The following is a 22,555-nucleotide window of genomic DNA, read 5'->3' as shown; positions in this document are numbered from 1 at the left end:
CAGTTTTCTCATATTCACGATGTACTAGAGATCAAAAGAGAAGGTGGGGCTGAAAATACGGGTATAGATACTTTCTCATTCCCATTAATTATATCAGAACAAAAGCTGGTTCCCTCCAGAGTTTTCTCCCTAGCTGTGAAGCATGCTCTGAGTGCTGGAACAGCTCAACATGGCCTCTGTTCTTAGTTCTGAGAGAACAGAAGGGAAACGTGCAAAGCAATCTTTGGTGTAGGCCCAGTATGGCTGAAAATAGCAGCACTCCTATCTCTGGATTAGCAATGAAGGAATGCAGACTCCTTCATAAAAAGAGTATATTTCAGACATATTTGTCTGAAACCTGTGTTCAAATCCCAGCTTTAAGCATAATGCGAATGACTTTGAACAAGCCCAGCTTTGCAGAATTGTTTCCTTGGCTCTAAGTATATGTTATTTATTACACTCATCCTTGTGGTGGTTCTGTGAGATTCTGGGGAAGTGCTTGACACATAATCAATTCTTGGCAAATGTTACATGAATCTCCCTCTGAGGAAGCCACAGAGAGATGAAGGCTTCTATGCTGTTCCTATTTGTGTGGCTCAGTGCCCTTAGCTCTGGCTTGGAGCAGTACTGCTGCTCTGACCACAGTGTAAATGGAGGTGCTCTGCCTAGTAAGGTCCAATAGCTACATTCCAGTGTTGATTGACCCTTGGCAGCATCTGGCACTACTCAAAGCTAAAAAATACCTTTTGAGGTTTACATGCTCCCTGTACTGACTTATTAGCCTCAAATTTTCATTTCTGGTTTAAAAATACAATTCATGGCTAAGGGTGGTGGTTAATGCCTATAATCCAGCACTTTGGGAGGCCGAGGCAGACAGATCACCTGAAGTCAGCAGTTTGAGACCAACCTGGCCAACATGGTGAAACCCCATCTCTACCAAAAATACAAAAATTAGCCAGGTGTGGTGGCAGGTACCTGTAATCCCAGCTACTCGGGAGACTGAGGCGGAAGAATCGCTTGAACACAGGAGGCAGAGGTTGCAGTGAGAAGAGAGCGTGCCACTGCACTCCAGCCTGGGCGACAGAATGAGACTCAGTCTCAAAAAAAAAAAAAAAAAAAATTCATTTCCAGTTACTAGTGGACTTGAAGTTCACCTAATTGCCCTGCTAGCAAGCAAATGATCTGTCTGTCTTGAATCATAGCATCAGGTAAATGGGATCTTCCTACCAGGTCAAAGTTTCTTTTGAGAACAGTCAATTACTATCTGCCACAAAGTCAACCCATTTATAAGGGAGTTTTTAAAAAACAGGCTAATGAATACATATTTTACAGATTTCAATATAAGTCAGTCATCTTCTTGACAGAGAACCATGTGGATCTAAAATTTAAAAACTGAAATTTGACCCAATGATATGGTCTAGAGTCAAAGAACACAGGTACTAAGTAGCTGATTTTCAATTTGAGTAGCAGGGGAGAGAGATGAGAGTAATTGAAACTAAATCATTAGCTTCAGATTGAAGATAGAGCATTTCATGCCAATGACAAAAGTTACCATCATTTTTGGTAACTTCATTATCATTGTCACTGTCATTCTTCAGCATTTATCATTGTCATATTTGGCATTTACCATTGTCATATTTGGCATTTATCAGTTATCTCATGAGGCCCTACGCTCAATGCTCGACCAAAGCTATGCAGACCTGAGACCTGGTTATGGTTCTGCATCCTGCATCCTATTCTTACACACACCACTCCAGAATCTTTGAGATTTTTCAGTGGGTACTGAAGACACAGTTGCTTGAGGGACCAGAAATTTCTTCTATTTATCTTAAAATTTCAGCAAAGGCATAAGTGTATCAGAGCAAAACACACCAACTCTCTCCTGCATCAACAGATAGCATTACTGGTTACTCAATTATTCTGAGGTTTCCTTAGTTTGAGCTTATTTGTTGAATAAGTATTGAATAAATATGAATAACACCATGTCCTGCAAGTACAGAATGTGAAAAATCATTATAGCATCAAAGTAGAGAATTTTAAACATCCAAATGGTGAAAAAATGAACATTACTTATACAGTGTCACTTTAGACTGACCCAGAATATATTTGGTCATTCAACAAATATTTGAGCACTCAGTGTGTGCTAGGCACTGTGCTAGATGCTTGGGATCTACCACTGAATGAAATAGATCCTTACCCTTGTGGCGTTTACATTCTAGCAGATGTGTAAATATACGGATAGTAAGCAATGACTACAATAAATAAGTAAAATAGATAATGTTAGAAAGTATTAAGTGCTACAAAAAAAGAAAAGGAGTAATAGGAGGGGTTTGGGAATACTCAGGGGAAAAGGGACACAGGAAGTTTCAAGCAGGTAGTCAGAGTGAGCCCCATTAAAAGGCGAATGGCAGAAGCAGAGTGGGCAAGGGGACAGGGACGGAAGCTTGGAGAGGTAGTGGGGGCCAGATTGTGAAGGACATTGTAGGCCACTGTAAGGATATTGGTTTTTACTCTTAGAGAAATGGTAAGCCATTGAAGGATTCTGAGCAGAGTGACTTATGTTTAGAAAGAATGCCTGTGGCTTCTTTATAGAGAACAAACTACACAGGGCAGAGAAGGAACAGGGAGACCAGTTAGGAGGCTCTGGCAGTGATCCAGGCTAGGGGTATGTAGTAGCCTGGGCTAAGGTATGAGTAGTGAGGATGGTGAGAGGTGGTCAGATCCTGGATATATTTTGAAAGAAAAGCCACCAGGATTTCTTGAATGGATCAGGACTATGGTGTGCAAGAAAGAAGAGCCAAGGATGACTCCAAAGTTTTGAGTCTGATCAACTGAAAGGGTGGAATTGCCAACTCCTGAGATGAGGATGGCTGGGGGCAGAGTAAGTTTTAGGGGGTAAGGTCAAGACCTTAGGGTTAGACAGGGTAAGTCTGAAACATCTAGCAGTTACCCAAGTGGAGATATTAAGTAAGCAGCTGGATATACAGCTCTGGTGGAGGACTCAGGGAAAAGGTCTGGACTAGAATTATAAATTTGAAGTCATTGACATATACATGATGTATGAACTTAGGAGACAGGATGAAACCACCAGTAGAACACATGGAGAAAAAGATCAGGGGACAAGCCCTAGGACATGCTGATATTCAGGGGTCAGTGGGAAAAAGAAGTCAGCAAAGAAACTAAGGAGGAGTGATGTGGAGGTAGGCAGAAAACCAAGAGAGTTTACGCTCCTTAAAGCTAAATGAGAAAAACCGGAGTCAGAGGAGCCGTTAAAAAAAAAGAAAAAAAAAGAAACCCAGAGGCCAGGCGCGGTGGCTCACACCCGTAATCCCAGCACTTTGGGAGGCCGAGGTGGGTGGATCACCTGAGGTCAGGAGTTCGGGACCAGCCTGGCCAATGTGGCAAAACCCTGTCTCTACTAAAAATACAAAAAATTAAGTTGGGTGTGGTGGCAGGCGCCTGTAATCCCAGCTACTAGGGAGGCTGAAGCAGGAGAATCACTTGAATCCGGGAAGTGGAGGTTGCAGTGAGCCGAGATTGCGCCACTGCACTCCAGCCTGGGAGACAGAGCAAGACTCCGTCTCAAAAAAAACGAAAACAAAACAAAACAAAAAAAGATTCCAGAAAACAAAACAAAACAACTCTCAGGCAAAAGGGGCAATTCATAAAAACTGACGCAGCTGCTACTAGGAATCATTTTTAGAAAGTTAGGCCTCATCTAAATTGATCTATAAGATTTGTATCCTTCTAAAAAAGCTTTTAAGTAGGAAGGCCTAAAAGAGAGGTGAATTAGCTTCCAGGAGGCAATCTAATTCTTCTTTTTGAAAAGTCAACTACAACAAGATCAAACCTCCAACCTCACTTTGAAAGCAAGCATACATATTCTCTCTCAAATCATCATCTACAATCTAATAAGATCTTAGAATTTTTAACATAGCAATGAGAGCACTCCGTTGTACTTCTGAATCTTCAAAGACCTAAACTGGTAAGTTAGTTCCCTAGTTGATCAAAGATCAGATTTGTACATAAAATCTCATGCTCAAGGCCCAACTCCAATGCTATGAAACTTTTTAAAACCACTTTTCCAAATGGGTATTATCTTTCTCCTTTTAAAATTTACTTCTATCTCAAGTTGGCAATCACATTGCCTTACATTAAAATAACTCCCATTTTTATGCCAGAACTGAGGTAGATGTTTCACATACATTTTATCTAATCCTCACAACTCTGCAAAATTGGGTTTATCTCCATAGATGAGGAAACTGATGCTTACAGAGGATGCCCAAGGTTATGCAACTAGTAAGAAACAAAACCTGAATTTAAACCCAGATCTGTTTTACTTCAGAACCTTCACTTTTTTTTTTTTTTTTTTTTGAGATGCAGCTTCGCTCTTGTCACCCAGGCTGGAGTGCAATGGCATGGTCTCAGCTCACCGCAACCTCCGCGTCCCAAGTTCAAGCGATTCTCCTGCCTCAGCCTCCTGAGTAGCTGAGATTACAGGTGCAAGCAATCACGTCCAGCTAATTTTTGTATTTTTAGTAGAGACAGGGTTTCACCATGTTGGCCAGGCTGGTCACGAATTCCTGACCTCTGGTGATCCACCTGCCTTGGCCTCCCAAAGTGCTGGGATTACAGGGGTGAGCCACCGCACCAGGCCCAGAACCTTCACTTTTAAACCACTATACAATACTACCACTTACATAAAAGTACTACACTAATAATTATCAGTCACTATCTCTGTGACCTTGAGCAAGTTACTTCTTTATTTATTATTTGTTTTTTAGAGACACAGTCTTGCTCTGTTACCCAGGCTGGCGTGCAGTGGCACAATCATAGGACACTGCCTTGAACTCCTGGGCTCCAGCGATCCTCCTGCCTCAGCCTCCTGAGTAGTTAGGACTACAGGTGTGTACCACCACACCTGGCTCTTTATTTCTTCACCTTCCATATTTAAAAGCCTGCCACTAGGAGGAGGAGACAAATAAATTAAAAATTGTTCAATCTGTTCTTCCTTTAGAATACTTTATAATTTTTTTTAGAGATAGGGTCTTAGTCACCCAGGCTGGAGTGCAGTCGCACCATCACGGCTCACTGCAGCCTTGACCTCCTGGGCTCGTGCGATCCTTCCACCTCAGCCTCCCAAGTAGCTGGGACCACAGGCATGCACCATGATGCCCAGATAATTTTTTTAAATTACTTTTTGTAGAGATGGAATCTCACTATGTTGCTCAAGCTGGTCTTGAACTGCTGGGCTCAAGTGATCCTTCCACCTCATTCTCCCAAAGTGGTGAGATTATAGGCGTGAGCCACTGTGCCTGGCTGAGCAAGTTATTTAATCTTTCCGGGCCTTAGTCTTCCCATCCATGAAATAAAGAGGATACACCACAGGTACTGCATTGTTGTGAATATTAAATGAGAGAATGTTTATAAAAGTGCTTTATAAACTGTAGCCATTTTTAATTACATGTACTAGGTTAATGCTCCTTCAGAGCAAATTTTTACGTCTCATATATGTGTCCCCTCAACAGTCAATAAAGGGTTTAGTAGGAATTGAACATCATCTACTTTACTAGTCTTTTGAAGGATATGAGACACCTTTTCCCTGTATAAGGAAGAAACTAGTATCCCATTCCTGGTTAAGTATCCATAATTCAAAGTTTAAATTACAACAAAGTGACAAACTCAGTACATCACTAAAGAGGAGATTTAAACACCTGTATGGCATTTAGCTATCTGATCTTTCCTCTGCCGTGCTGCATTCGGTGCCATAACGGGTTGAGAAAGAGAAAATCTCAAATGAACAATGTCAACATATTTTGTAAGAAAACATGCCTGGAAGAAGGGAAAGCGGAAAAAAGGCTTGGTTTATTAACAGAATTAACAGAGACTTTATTGTTCTGTGCACCATCTGATTTGCCATCTCCTGATCACAAAAGTATCTATAACATTGTCTAACTCACCTTCCACTATGAAATTTGATTTACCTGAAGAAATAACATGTTTATTAAATTTCCTTAGGCATACTCATTTTTCCCCTAATAAGATGGACACATTTGGTAATATATCCAGGGAAGTGGCCCAATATGCTATTAAGACTGTAGACTGATTTTGCTACCAGATAAGCACAGTGGAAGAGAACTAACTCCTGCTCCGCTGTTTACTGACATGTAATTCTTGGAAAATCACTTAAGGTCTCTATTAACAATAGATCTGTTTTTCAGTCTGTAAAATTGGAGCTAATATTTATTTTATCTGCTTTACTGGTTTATTGTGAAGTCAAATGAAGTAATATATGTGAAATTAATATACAAATTATAAATATATAACCAAAAATAACTAGACAGTCATCTACCACTTTTCCTTTGGTAAATGTCTAGTATTAGCAAAGCTGAGTTATGATTTCTCTGGGTGTGTTAACGTGGTAGTACCAAAGAGAATTTTTTTTTAAAGCTGGGTGTGGCGGCTTGCACCTGTAATCCTAGCTGAGGCAGGAGGGTTGCTTGAAGCCAGCCTGAGCAACTTAACAAGATCCTGTCTGGAAAAAAGAAAAAAAGAAAAAGAATTTCTAATCATCTTTTTGAGAAAGGACACAATAAATGTTCTCTTGACTACAGAAGCTATGAAAGAGGTTGCTTGGTAAAGTTAATCCTGTCCCAACAGATCTATATTCCAGGAAACTTAGCTTAAGGTGGTTCAGCTATATTTTCCTAACAGTATGAAAATGGACTATCAGATAGGGATGCAGCCTGATAGTCCATAAATCAGTTATATTTATACTTATTTCTTAACTGAAGAAAAATTGCACTAATCTCCAAAAGTAGACTGTAAGCTAGAAAAAAATCCAAGTTCACAAACATACAAATATGTGTGCCAATGCCATTTTTGTTTATCATTTATGGTGAACTGTAAATACATTTTCAGCCACAAAAGTAAGAAAAAAGGAAGAAACACAATGAACACTTTTGAACAAACATTGCCAGGGCAGATACTTAGACACTGCTTCTTCCTTTTTTTTTGTCCTTCCCCAGGTAAGGATGAAGTCTCCCTAAGTTGCCCACGCTGGTCTTGAACTCCTGCATCAGCTTCCCAAAGTGGTGGGATTACAGGCGTGAGGCACCAACCTCAGCCTAGACACTAATTATTCTTATTTCAGTATAACAAAGCTGAATTTTGCCTTTGAAATAGAAATAAACAATATAAACTGCTTGAGAACTCGAAATCCTAATTTCCTATAAAACCGTAGCTCTCTTTCCTCATTTAGATCTTGAGTAACTTTTCTCAGATATTCCTCTGAATAGAATTCCCATTTTCCCAGAAGTGTACCACAAGTAGATGTAATGTTTCTTTGTATCAAAGTCATGGCTTTTTTGCTAATTACCTACACCCTTTGGTTGAAAAACAATTTACTTATGGTAGCAAAATCATAGCGCTAGCTTTGTCCCTGATAAAAACCATATGAAAAAGAGACCTATCAAATGTTTTATATTGAATGTAATTTGTTCCACGATTTTAGCCTTCCTTTTTTAAAAAAACTGTGTTTGTTTGGGGACTTTTATTTTATTTTTAGAGGTAGAGTCTCTCTATGTTGTCTAGGCTGGATTCGAACTCCAGGGCTCAAGTGATCCTCCTGCCTCAGATTAGTAGCTGGGACCACAGACAGGCACCATGGTGTCTGGCTGGGTTTGCGGGGTTTTTAAAATACCAAAGCACACTACGAAACATACTCTCTCTGTTTAGTGGTCTGATGGATGTGTTGACATTGTCTTGAGAGACCTTTCATTTCAAGAATACCCAAATTACAACCAGGATAATGTTTGAGGCCAACTTTAACTTGACCTATCTTTCTCTTCAAAGAAGTTTTTCTTTATGAAATAGTAATATTCATGATCAGTGAAGGAGCATACTCACCAAGTGAACATAAGGCACAAAGTATCCAAAAAGTGCAAGTGGTATTCCAACTGCCCACACTGCATAAGCTGTCACCTTGAAGATGGCAAAATTGAAAATCTTTTTTGGAGCACTGAACTTTCTCCTGGAAAAGGGGGAGGATCCGCTACCTCCACTCTCTTTATCTTTGGTACTGGTAGCAAGAGGTCGGTAAGTAAAGCCAGCCAGAAAGAGAACAAACATGAAGATGCAGAGCACCCTCAATGTGTAAAAGAGGCCCACGCTGTCAATCAGAACCCTTAAGAGCAAAGGCAGCAGGATTGTGAAGACACTGCTGCCAGCAGTGACAATGCCATTCACCAGTCCAAGGCGCTTCTTGAAATAGTGTCCCAAAATGACCAATGAAGGCTGGTATGCAAAGGAGCAGCCGCAGGCAAATATGATTCCATAGGTAAGGTACAGAGGCTCGATGGAACTGTATAAAGATGAAAAAGATGGAAAGCAGCTTTCAATATTGTTACTGTGTGCTTGGTAGAATAAAACCTTATAGTAAAAGTGGGTTTTTGTTCATCAACATATTTTCTACAAGTAAAAGTTAACAACAACAAAAAAAATTAACCAAAATAGAGGGAAAAAACTCAGTAAGTCAAGAATGTATCACTAAACGTATTTTAATTTAATCTGAATGTGAAAAATAACCATTAAGGTCATCAGTGATTTTGTTCCGCCTCCTCTTTCTGTGGATTTCAGGTGACACACACAGCACTGAGTAAGAACTGTGCTCTCCACAGCTCAGAAACAAAGGTTGGTGCCAGGAAGGGTAAAATCAACAGTGATTGAATTAACAAACCAAAAACCTAGTCTCAATGAAACAATTTTTTAAAAAGTTAGAATTAACTATGAAAACTAATTATTTCATGGAGTTTTTCCAGGTACTTACCAAACAAGGTAGTAAAAGAAAAGGCCGCATTTTATATTTTTTCCCCAAAGTTATGTCAGGAACATTTGCACAGAGGCGCAGTTGTGCCTGTTTTTGCTGGCCTAAGGGCTGTAGACCAACCTTCGCCCTGTACTGCACTGTTCCCAGTATTGTGCAAGATAACAAGAAATCATATTCTGACTGCAGAAAGACTAAATTAAGTGTATTCCTTTAGTGATCCCAGTTTGTAAGCTGTAAGGCCGTGCATGTGTCAAAAGAATAATGGATTAAATAATCTTACAGTTTAACCAAATAATTGCACATTTCTTAGGAAGATAAAGGATCATATCATTATGTTCTTTGAAACAATTATGGTAAGGAACAAAACTAGTTAAGTTTTTTGAAAAGGCTATCAGTAGTAAAAGCAAACAATTTATTAGAAAGTAAGATTAAAGTTGGTTAATAATTAAATTTTGGACAATAATGCTAGTCTAACAACATGCTGAGGTAATCATAAGGAACTCTAGAATCTGATAAAATTAAGGCATATTGGCAATCCTCTCTCTGAGATGCCCTTCTCCCTCTATTAATCCACAGCGAGCAACACCTTCAAATCAGGCTCAAGAGTCACTTCTAGGCTTTCTCAAATTAATCTCATCTCACTCTGATCACCCTTTACTGAATCTCCACTCTTTGTTTAGCCAACATATTAAGCAACTACTATGTACCAGATACGTTGTGGAAAAGAATATTAAAAATCTGGTCCTTGGCCAGACGTGGTGGCTCACACCTGTAATCCCACACTTTGGGTGGCCAAGGCAGGAGGATGGCTTGAGACCAGTCCGGCAACATAGCAAAACCCTATCTCTACTTAAAAAAAAAAAAAAAAAAGCTGAAATTAGCTGGGTGTGATGGCACATGCCCGTAGTCCTAGCTACTCAGGAAGCTGGGACAGGAGGATGGCTTGAACCCAGGAATCCAGGCTGCAGTCAGCTATGATCACACCACTGCATTCTGGCCTGGGTAATAGTGAGACCCTGTCTCAAAAAAAAAAAAAAAAATGTGGTTCTGCCTTCAAGATATTCATAGTCTGCTTAAAGAAACAAGACATCTATCCCAAATAACAATAATATAACACAGAACAAAACAGAAATTAATACTTCATTCATTCTGTATCGGTTTTTCCACCTAAGTAGTTTTCCAGATAATTGTAACTTACTTAAAGTGCTTATTTGTTTTTATTTAACAATTTTAAAGAAAAAAATTTAAGTCTATTATACATTCCTCTCTGCCTTCTTCAAAGTGTATATTAAAAATACTGTTCACAGCAGAATCATCAGGAACATCAGTTCCTGTACAGTTGTACCACTGTACTGTAATGCTCTCAGTTGGAAAACCACAGAGCTTCTCCCTCTTACAGAGTGAAGTATATGAGCTTTTTGATGGCATTTTCACTACTGCTAAACCCTTTTCACTTCCAGGTGTTTCCTTCAGTAATACATGGTTCCAGTTTGTGACATTTGGCAGCTGAATAAGTGCAATGCAAATGAGTAAGGCTGTGGGATACTAATCATATATGCAAAAAGGATTCAGAGAAGGGACATGGGTGTGATTGACCTAAGTTGCTGGAGAAGGTTTTCCTCAAAAGGCAGAACTAGAACTAAAGGAAAAATGGACCTGCCACTCGACACTCAGAATCTATACCACATTTCCCCTTGCTCCCGTATCTTGCTCTCAAGTTTCAGTAGCCTTTGATCAGCAAGCTAAATAATGAAATTTAATAGAATATATGAGAATATTACATGTAGTAAGGGAGTTTTGGTTTCAATAAATTTTGTTTCACTTAAAGGGTAGAGAAAGAGAGACAGAACTGGGTCACATCAAAATATGTGTCATAATTTTTATTGCTCAGTGTTCAGAAAAATTTGAAAAACATTGCTTTGTATGTGTGTTTTGTTAACAAACTAGGTAGTAGATTACATAAATCGTCTACCTCTCAGTCCCCTCTCTACCACAACTAGAGTTGTAATACATTCGGCAAGTGGTAGAGCCACAAGTACTGACAATAGGTACCTGGAAGCTTCCAGATCAAAGAAGCTATCTGATGAGGTATTAATAACATTAATTACATTCATAATAATCTAAATATCATGTTGCTGCTAAAATAAGTCATCTCATGGAATTACCTACACAGAATCTTATTCCAAACAAAACTTTTTTTCTTTAAAAAACAATTTTAGAAGAAAAAACCCATAAAGGTACTTTAAAGATGAAAATATCTATTTTCTACAAAGAAATAAATATAATTTTTAAAAATTCAAATAGAATTTCTAAATTAGATGGAAGAAAATATGAAAGAATGAGGCTAACTTTAGAGTTGAGGAAGAGATGTGTGTTGGGGGGTGGGAGGCGGCAATGAGTAAAACCAAGGATTCTGTTGATTAAATAGTTAAAAATAAAAAGTCAAATGTAAATTTGACTTATTTTTCCTTAATGACCACATTAACGCTTTTCAACTAAAGCAGCATAAAGAGAGCTAGGGACAGGAAAGAGGCAGGAAATGAAGATAAACCACTAAAGTAGAGACAAAGGATAGAAATGATCTTAAGAGGTTTTCTTCTTAATCACCTCCTGTTAGCCAGAGCTACATATTAAATCAGTGTTTGTCTAACTGAGGATTATTCTAACAATGCAAGGGACTTACAAGGAGAAGTAGAGCTGCAGGGAGAGGTGTTCCATGCAGTTATGTGCCCATCCGCTCCTTACAGTTAGTCCCTCTTCAGTGCACTGCATCTTTTCTTCTAATACAGGAATCCCCAATCTTTTTGGCACCAGAGACCAGTTTCAGGAAGAATTTTTCCATGGATGGTGCCGGGGGAGGGCACTTAGGTATGATTCAAGTGCATTACATTTATTGTGCACTTTATTTCTATTATTATTACATTGTAATATATAATGAAATAATTATACAACTCATCATAACGTAGAATCAGTGGGAGTCCTGGGCTTGTTTTCCTGAAACTAGACGAGAGAAAGTGACAGATCATCAGGCATTTAGATTCTCATAAAGGGAGTGCAACCTAGATCCCTCATATGTACAGTTCACAATAGGGTTTGCACTCCTAGGAGAATCTAATGCTGCCACTGATCTGACAGGAGGTGGAGCTCAGGTGGTAATGCAAGTAATGGGGAGCAGCTATAAATATAGAGGAAGCTTTGCTTGCTCACCCACAGCTCACCTCCTGCTGTGCAGCCCAATTCCTAACAGGCCATGGACCCGTACCAGTCTGTGGCACAGGGGTTGGGGATCCCTATTCTAATAGATACAGGAGAAGTACATTGACATTAAGTTTTATTTTAAGGTACATTGGACCACTTCATTTTGCCATCATATTTTAAAATTTTAGCATATTCTTTTTTTAAAGAACAGACAGGAATTCTCTACCTGGGTTGGAATAAATGGCAAAGTTTTGGTCTCATTAATAAAAATATTTCATATCAAGCCTATGAACAGCCACTTTAAAACACCACTTATTGTAACCCGTGGGCCTCAGACTGAACTGACCTTAAACTAAGGCTACTGTTTTAGATAACTCATTGTTATAACTTGAGTGCCATTAGGATTTTTATGTGAATAGAAGAAAAAGATAAGGAGAAACATTTTTCCATGTACCAAGAAACACATATATCCTGATTGATGTCTAAGTCTTAGGCATTACAAGAAAAAAAAGCATTCAAATTCTCAAGCTCTGATTTGCTGCTATGGATAACAGTTTGTTTTATAAGTCATACTGCTTAAAGTTTTAAGAAGTGAAAAGGAGGATCTTTGCTTGTAAATAGAGTTTCTGAAAGTAAAACTTTAAGGTATCTAACAGTTTTTAAAAAGCAACATGAAAAAACCAAGTCCTTACCTTACAAAAGAACTGGACATGAGCCCAACAAATCCAACAGCAGCACCTACGACAGCTGTTTTCCGACAACCAAATAGGTCTGTGAAGACGCTCACTATTGGGCAGCAAAAGAAAATCATCCCCATGGAGAGAGAACCTACCCATGCTGTAAAAGAGGGGAAAGGGTGGGGGGAATTATGATATGGTAAGGTACATTTGTATTTATTCCACTGATATAATACACATTTAGAAAAATTTTATTTTTAGTTTTTTTGAGTATAGTGCCTAAGCTTAGTTCTTTTGCCATGGAAATTGACTCACACACTAGTAGAATATTTGCTGACCTGAATAATAGTTACTGGGTATTTATTTTATAATTATTTATAAAAACACAGATGTGTTTAATCTTCTTTTCTGAAGGTATATTTCGCAATAAAAAAATTGAGAATCAGAAGTCAGATTCCATAAAAACCCAAAAATGAAAACCAACAAGAAAGAAATATTAAATACAAATAATCATAATTCTGTGCCAAAGAAATGAGTGATCTGACTTCACTGAGGAAATCAAGTCTGTAAGTCCTTCTAAAACTTATATAATAAACTAATGGAACCTAAGTGAAAATGGGCTGTGGAAAAAACAGACATGAGTCATATTACCAGGTCTACAACTACAACGTATATTCTTGGTCAAGTTACTTCCCCTCTGAATGAGTTTTCTTATCTTGAAAATGTATCAAACACATACCTTTCTAGAATTATTAAAGATTAGAGAAAGTGTATATAAACCTCAGTATCTGGCACATAAGCACTTAATAATTCAGAGTTTTAACACTTATGATGACAACAAATTGTCTGTCTTGGTAGATGACCCTGAAGCTCTATGCAGCTCTGGAAGTCTCCTAGTATACTACTCTATTTTCTTAGCAAAGGAAGTTAAGCCCTATGCAAATGATCATCATTTCTAGTAATGAATTTCATATTAAGTCCAAATGAAACTTTACCATACTAATAATCTAATTTTTTGCCCTTTTTTTTTTTTTTTTTTGAGAAAAGGTCTTGCTCCACGGCCCAGGCTGGAGTGCAGTGGTGCAGTCTTAGCTCACTGCGATCTCGACAGCCCAGGCTCAAGCAAATTTCCCACCTCAATCTTCCAAGTAGCTGGAACCACAGGTGTACACCACTATGCCTGGCTAATTTTTGTATTTTTTGTAGAAACAAGGTTTTGCCAGGTTGCCCAGGCTGGTCTTGAACTCCTGGGTTCAAGCGATCACCCACCAGAAATTTTTTGCCTTCTTACATTTTAAAGTATTATGAAAATTATGTGTATTTTAGTCTGTCATATTTCTTTTTTGTGTATTTCTTTTGTAGAGACAGGGTCTCACTTTGCTACTCAAGCTGGTCTTGAACTCCTGTCTTCCAGCAATCCTCTCTAAAGTGCTGGGATTGCAGGCGTGAGCCATGGCCCAATCAGTAAACCATATTTCTATTTTCTTTCTTCCCTCACCAGAAAGAAGACTATAATCTTAAAACACAATGAAGAGACTGTGTAAACACTGTCATCTTGACTTAGATGGTGGTGACAAGGATTCAAAAGTAGACAGTAGGAAGGAGCTGATTGGCCAAATATATTAGCACAATCCAACCAAGACATGCAGAGCCTTACAGTATGGAGAGCTTGAGACAGGTTAAATTTTCTTTTTTTAATGAGACAGGGTCTCACTGTGTCACCCAGGCTGGAGTGCAGTGACGCAATGTTTCCTTACTGCAACCTCTGCCTTCTGGGCTCAAGCCATCCTCCCACCTAAGCCTCCTGAGTAGCTGGGACTACAGGTGTGTGCCACCGCACCAGCTAATTTGTGTATCTTTTGTAGAGACAAGGTTTCGCCATGTTGCCCAGGCTGGTCTCAAACTCCTGGGCTTAAGTGATTGGCCCACCCTGGCCTCCCAAATTGCTGGCATTACAGGCATGAGTCACCACACCCAGCCTAATAAGAATTTGTTAGTCTACTATCTTATACAAAAATTTTACTAATCTCTAATAATTTAATTTTATTCAAAAAAGTTCAGACATCTATGGTGTTTAAGAAACAATCTAGGCTGCGTGCGGTGGCTCACATCTGTAATCCTAGCACTTTGGGAGGCTGAGCGGGGCTGATCACCTGAGATCAGGAGTTCCAGACCAGCCTGGCCAACATGGTGAAACCCCGTCTCTACTCAAATACAAAAATTAGCCAGGCATGGTGGTGGGTTCCTGTAATCCCAGCTACTCAGGAGGCTGAGATGGGAGAATCACTTGAACCTGGGAGATGGTGGTTGCAGTGAGCCAAGATCGTGCCACTGTGCACTCCAGCCTGGGCAGCTGAGCGAGACTCCTTCTCAAAAAAAGAATCTAACATAAATACTAGGCAGGCTAGAAGAAAATATCCTAACATCGACTTTTATTTTTTATTTATTTATTTTTTACAGCAAACATTGCCTAACAACTAACATCTACTTTTAGATAAAAGCAACTTTTATAATTAAGGGGCCAACACTAAATATTAGACCACATCAAGAAACCCAAGAGCATATCCTTATATTGCATATACTGCTTATATGAGTGAAGATATTTTCAAGAAAAAATACCTTGGCCAGGCATGGTGGCTCACGCCTGTAATCCCAGCACTTTGGGAGGTCAAGACAGGCAGGCAGATCACCTGAGGTCAGGATCAAGACCAGCCTGGCCAACATGGAGAAACCTCATCTCTACTAAAAATACAAAAATTAGCCGGCCGTGTTGGCTCATGCCTATAATCCCAGCTACTCAGGAGGCTGAGGCACAAGAATTGCTTGAACCTGGCAGGTGGAGGCTGCAGTGAGCCGAGGTCATCCTACTGTACTCCAACCTGGGGGACAGAGTGAGATTCTGTCTTAAAAAAAAAAAAAGGAAAAAGAAACAAAAGAAAAGAAAACAAAACAAAACAAAAAAAAACCCTTGCACAAGTTTCTGTGAATTACTATGGATTTCAACCTACTTCTATACCAAATATCAAAAATTACAGATTTATGTGTCTATTGAATAAGCACTAACCGGATATAATCAAATACAGCTTCTTGTCTTGACTGTCTTCTTAAAATTTATTTAGTGGGGAAAAATTTTCCCTTGACACTAGATGACCACTTCAGCAGGCCCATTTGATTCTTTTGGTCAATGTTAAAGAAAGGCTTATGGTCACTTTAGGTAACAAACCAATCTTCACTAGGTAATCAAATCTTTTCCCCAGCCCCAGGGAACCTGGGAAGGGACTGAAATCAGCTGCTTCTCTTCTCTTCCACGACTTTTCGCCATCCCTAGCTGTTGGATCTTTCCAAGGTAGGCATGGGAGACAGGGAGGCTGGGGAAGGAAGGCAAGGAGATTCCAACATGAGCCTTCCTGCCAAAACACCTGTCTGCTGATGTTTGAAGCTAATTCTTTTTTCTCAGATGCACTTTCATGGGTTATTCAGACTCTCATCTCAGAGTTCCTTCTGGCCATAGCTCCATTGACTTGGATAATTCATTCTTCTCCTGGCTTTTTGGCTGTCATTCAAAAGACTTACCGTTGGAACCTCACTGCCCTTTCAGGCATCTATTTGGACAGGAGTCAAACTCCAGACTACCCCTCTCCTCCACTAGGCCCACCTCTAATCTGCAGGAAATACATTTCCTTTGCCCTGACAAAGGCTGGAGTATAGGAAAATTCAACACAGACACCATTACAGTACAGCTCTTTCTGTGGGAACAGTAAGCCAGCCACAGTTCTCTCCTTGTTAGGTGTCTCGGAGAGTCAGACCCTGGTCCTCTGCTTCCCGCAACTGGGGGGGTGTCCTTTAAATCTCTTAAGTCGTCCCTCTCAAGCCCCTCTCACAGATACCAAGTAAGAGAACAAGTGAGAGTAACCTCCACTTATACCATGGTGGAGGGGATAGAGCACCATTTTCTCAAGAGTCCTCATAAAATGCTATTCCTGACCCATAGTATCCTTCTAATGGGTTTTAGAGCCTTTAACTGGTTTGAAAACCTATTTTAAAAAGCCACATAAAATATCTCACTTTTGAAATTCACATTGTTGTACTTCAGTGCCTAAACTGAAATTCCAATAGATTTTGTAATAACTGGCAATAGATGAAGTTAGGTCTGTCTTTTGATCAAATTCAAGAATAAATTAATGATTGGATTAGTTATTACCTGCTATTGCACACTCACAACATTTCTAGTTTTGTCAAGTTTTAACATGGCATCTAAATTATCCAAGGTCTTACGACCTATGATATATATGCCACAAAAATAAAATGGACTGTTGTTCTCTTTCACCCCTTCCAAGTCTGACTATTACTACTATTATAATAATAAAGACTCAATAGAGCTAGTTGTTGTGCTGATAATATATTTTTTGTGCTCAGAAGACTATTTCATTTAATCCCCAAAATTCTATAAGGTAGTACTTCTATTAAGTTCGTTTAACAATTGAGAAACTGAAGTACATAGCTACTATAATATATCGAGCATGGTAAAATTTTTATCTTAAAAATGCAAATGGCCGGGCGTGTTGGCTCACGCCTGTAATCCCAGCACCTTGGGAGCCCAAGGTGGGTGGATCACCTGAGGTCAGGAGTTCGAGACCAGCCTGGCCAACAGGGCGAAACCCCGTCTCTACTGAAAATACAAAAATAAGCTGGGTGTGGTGGCAGGTGCCTGTAATCCCAGCTATTCGGGAGGCTGAGTAATGATAATCGCTTCAGTCTGGGAGGTGGAGGTTCCAGTGAGCTAAGATTGTGCCACTGCACTCCAGCCTGGGCAACAGAGTAAGATTCTGTCTCAGAAAAAAAAAAAAAAAAGTGCAAACTAGACCAGGAACAGTGGCTCATATGTATAATCCCAGCACTCTGGGAGGCTGAGGTAGGAGGATTACTTGAAGCCAGGAGTTCAAGCCCAGCATGGGCAACAAAGCAAGACCCCATCTCTACAAAAAAAATACTTTAAAAACTAGCTGGGCATGGTAGCACACAACAGTACTCCCAGCTTCTTGGGAGGCTGAGACAGGAGGCTCCCTGGAGCCCATGAGTTTGAGGCTGCAGTAAGGTATGATCGTGCCACTGCACTCCAGCCTGGGCAACAGAGCAAGACCTTGTCTCTCTCTCTCTCTCTCTCATTCTCTTTCTCTCTCTCTCTCTCTCACACACACATACACACACACACACACTAAATAAATAAATAAATAAATAAATAAATAAATAAATAAATAGAAATCGAGCCCTAGTCCCTCTATGTCCTTCTACAAAACATCCACAGAGGACTTCCTAATATATATTTTCCCCCTGAGGATCTCTCCTCGAAAGTTGACAGTCTATTTGCATACCAAAACATGCCCCCACAGAACTCTCCACAGGGTCATCTCAGAACTCATGCCCACTAGGAGGGCATGTTGAAAGCATACCCACTTGGCCACTTTTACAACTTACTTCTGCCCAAGAAGGTGCCAGCTCAGATACTTGCCCAGTAGCAAAGGGACCCTTGCCCTTGCTCATTTCCTCCCCTACCTTATAAAAATGCCCACTTTTTGCTCTAAAGGTGAAGTGGCACATTTAAAGGCAGGATGCTTTGTGCCTCTTCCCCTAAGCTAGTTTTAAAGTAAATACACTTCTTTGTATCAGGACTTGCTCTTGTTAATTGGACTCTACATGCAGTGACCAACTAACCTGCTTTTCAGTTATACTATTAAAATTTTAGTGTTCTTTAATGTTCTAGGCTCTATCCTAGGCTGTTGGGAATATAAAAACAAATAAGAGATTTCTCTACCTTCCAATAATTTTCAGTCTAGTAACATATGCAAAAGTGGTTCGATCAGAACACCAGATAGAATGTCCTGTGTCTTCAGGAAGGGGAACATCACACTCCGGGGACTGTTGTGGGGTGGGGGGAGGGGGGAGGGACAGCATTTGGAGATATACCTAATGCTAAATGACAAGTTAATGGGTGCAGCAAACCAACATGGCACATGGATACATATGTAACAAACCTGCACATTGTGCACATGTACCCTAAAACCTAAAGTATAATAATAAAATAAAAAATAAAGAACGTCCTGTGTCTTAAGAGACATAGATGCCAAAAATGTACAAGACGTGCTTGTATAACTCTTATTTGAATATGTGTGTATGTTTGACATCAGAGAGACACATCCAAGAAGCCATGTTAAGAAATCTTTTTACAGAAAAATACCACGAAGCTTTTCAATTTCCCTATCCAGACCCTATTTGTTTCCTACTCCATTCTGAGAAAAAATCCCAAGGCTCTAAATGTATGACAAAAGCAGGATGCAAATCACTCAAAGTGGTTAGATTTAATATTTAAGAAGATTCTCCTGCATGCCAAATAAAGCAAAGGTGTTGTAATTACGCAGATGTAAATGACTGCAAGGACAAAGTGTTTACAAATGAAAATACCCAAAGGGAAGATTTATTGTAGTTAAAGGTTGATGAATAGTTTTTTGCCCTTTGGTAGCTCCAACCTGCATTTCCACTCCATCTTGGCCTCTTTCAAGGTATCTATGCTCTGTAATAACCAATATTGGTCTAATAGCCTTAAACTATGTAAAATAAACATATGCAAAACTGAGATTAAAATGCAGTATGTTAATATTATTGAGCAGAGTCCCAATAATTCCTGGAGCATGAAGCTGTCTGGCAGCTACACAAAAATTCAGGAATGGGTAGACTGTACTCTTGCTTTGACCATTTTATTGCCATCCTAAATGTTACTTGGTAGTTATATTGCACTTAGGAGTGGCTTTAAAAATATTTGCTAATCAGCTGGGTGCGGTGGCTCATGCCTGTAATCTCAGCATTTTGGGAGGCTGAGGCAGGCGGATCACAAGGTCAGGAGATCGAGACCATCCTCGCTAACACAGGGAAACCCCGTCTCTACTAAAAATACAAAAAAAAAAATATATATATATATATATATATATTAGCTGGGCGTGGTGGTGGGCGCCTGTAGTCCCAGCTAATCAGGAGGCTGAGGCAACAGAATGGCATGAACCCAGGAGATGGAGCTTGCAGTGAGCCCAGATCACACCACTGCACTCCAGCCTGGGCGACAGAGTGAGACTCCATCTCAAAAAAAAAAAAAAAAAAAAAAATATATATATATATATATATATTTGTTAATCAACTTCTGTTTATGGCATTGGAATAGAGTGGTCATGCAAACCCTACTATAGATAACTATTAAATCTGGGCTAAACAAAACTATTTAAACCTACTGGAAAATATCTGAAAAACTGATAGAAATTGGGGGAGAGTTTGAAAAGCTACAGTTGCAAGAAGAATTACAAAGCTGTGGGCTTTCTAGAGGGCCAATAAAATGTGCAGATGCTCGGTAGACTGAACAGAAGCCAGAATAAGGAAAGGCAGCATCCGAAAGTTATAAGAACTAAGCAGAGATATCAGCTGCCACACACCACAGTGAGACAGGATTTGCAATGTGAGCTCCAGCAAGCTATCTGCTAGGAACAAAAACTCAATAATCCTTGGATTAACACAATAGAATCAGAGTTATTTCAAGATATTATCTACATGTTCAAGTTTCAGCCAAAAATTATGAGGCACGCAAACAAACAGGCAATCAATAAAAACAGACTCTGAAGGGCTCGGCCATTGAATTTAGCAAACAAAGATTTCAAAGTTTCTATTATGTTAGATGAATTAGAAAATAATATTTTTCAAAGAATATAAGATATGAAGTGATCTTAGTTAGTGAAGAGATAGGGGATCTCAAAAACAAAATGTAAACTATAAAAAAAGAGAAAATTCTAGAGATGAAAAGTATGTATCTAAAGATTGGGTAATTTCTGTCTTCAAAGTTCCCAGACCTTTCTTATCTTTCATCTCCAATCTGCTAAGTGAACCTGTTGAATGCATTTTCCAGTCATACTTTTGAAGTATATTGGTATCTTTCCTCTGTAATAACTCAATATCGGTCTAATAGCATAAATTATATAAAATAATAGTATGCAAAACAGATATTAAAATGCAAAATATTATTTACCAAAGTCCCAGTAATTCCTGGGGCATGAAACTGTCTGGAAACTATACAAAAATTCAGGAGTGGATAGACTGTACTCTTGCCTTGACCATTTTATTGCCATCCTAAAGGTTATTTGGTAATTACATTTCACTTAAGAGTGGCTTTAAAAATATTTGCTAATCAACCTCTGTTTATGGCATTGGAATAAACTGGTCATGCAAACCCTACTACAGATAACTACTGAATGCATTTTTCAGTTATGCTTTTGAAGGATGAAGTATTGGAGATAGAAATTACCCAATATAAAGAAATTATCCAATCTAAAGACAGCGGGCCTTTGTTCACATTGCAAATCCTGTCTCACGGTGAGAGAATAATATTAAACAAAATTAACTAAGTCTTAGAGACCTATGGATCTCTAGGAGAAAATGTGGGTCATTTTGAAGAAATAATGGGGCTGGGCACAGTGGCTCATGCTTATATTCCCAGAACTTTGGGAGGCGAAGGCAGGAGGATCACTTGAGCCCAGATATTTGAGACCAGCCTGAGCAAAATAGTGAGACCTCATCCTTACAGGAAAAAAAAAAAAAAGCTAGGTGTGATAGCATGTACCACCTGTGGTCCCAACTACTCGGGAAGCTGAGGGGAAGATCACTTGAGCCTGGGAGGTTGAGGCTTCAGTGAGCTATGATTGTGCCACTGCACTCCAGCATGGATGACAGAGGAAGACACTGTAAAAAGCAAACAAACAAATAAAAAGAATAGCCTAAAATAAAAATTGCAAATTGTGTGAAAAACTTTAACTTATAGATCCAAGAAGTTCAAAGACCCCCCAGCAAGATAAACACTAAGAAAATGATTCCTAAGCTCATCACAGTCAAACTGCTGAATGCCAAAAAGAAAATTTTGAAAGCAGAGAAAAATAATATATTATATCTAGAGAGAACAATAATACCATTAACAGGTGGCCTCTTGTAAATAATATGGGACAGAAGACATTGGAACTTTCATATTGATAGTGCTGAAAGTGGGGGAAAATAACCAAGAATTCTATATCCAGCCTTTTGAACTAGCCTTCAAAAACGAAGGCAAAATAAAGATTTCTTTAAATGGAGAGAATCTGTCACTAGGAAATTTACACTACAAGAATGTTAAATAAAGTTCTTCAGGTTGAAGAGAAATGACACCACTGGCAACTTGGGTCCAAAGGAAGGATTAACACACACAGACACACTTTTCCTCATAATTTCTTTACAAGGATAACTTTAAATTACTGTTTAAACAAAAACTATAACACTATATATAGATGTTATAATAAATAAATATGTGAAAACAACAGCATTAAAGATGGATGTAAATGGGTATATACTGTTATAAGACTCCTACATTTTACCTGAATTCTGTATTAACTTAAAATAGATTGGAATGACTGAAAGATGCATATTGTAATACTCAAAGAAAGCACTAAAAATTATGCACAGGGATATGGCTAGAAAGCCAATCAAGGAATTAAAATTGATTACTAAAAATTATTTGATTAATGAAAAGGCAGGCAGAAAAGAAGGAACAGAAGAACAAAAGGTAGATGAGACAAAAAGAAAACAAATAGCAAAATGGCAGACCTAAATGATATGGCCATATCAATTATTACATTAAATAAAAATTGACCTAAATGTCATTAAATTTAAAAAGACCTAAATTGATATGGCCATATCATTTTTTTCTTGAGATGGAGTCTTGTACTGTCACCCAAGCTGGAGTGCAGTGGCGTGATCTCAGCTCACTGCAACCTCCTCCTCCCGGGTTTAAGTGATTCTCCTGCCTCAGCCTCTC

The 22,555-nt window shown here is 39.0% G+C and overlaps 1 protein-coding gene across 1 annotated transcript in view; it reads right to left on the bottom strand.

The window, feature by feature from the left end:
* The window catches only part of SLC16A10 (solute carrier family 16 member 10), a 153,540-nt gene that overhangs the window by 45,830 nt on the left and 85,155 nt on the right, over positions 1-22,555 (bottom strand). Inside the window, exons 2-3 of the mRNA XM_030809565.1 lie at positions 12,697-12,841; positions 7,888-8,341 (exon numbers count right to left, since the gene is read on the bottom strand). Coding sequence (XP_030665425.1) covers positions 7,888-8,341; positions 12,697-12,841 — 599 coding nt within the window. The remainder of the gene's footprint in view (positions 1-7,887; positions 8,342-12,696; positions 12,842-22,555) is intronic.

The sequence above is a fragment of the Nomascus leucogenys genome, chromosome 3 (assembly GCF_006542625.1).
Source record: "Nomascus leucogenys isolate Asia chromosome 3, Asia_NLE_v1, whole genome shotgun sequence".
Taxonomy (NCBI): Eukaryota; Metazoa; Chordata; class Mammalia; order Primates; family Hylobatidae; genus Nomascus; species Nomascus leucogenys.
This window is presented reverse-complemented; position numbering and strand designations above follow the sequence as displayed.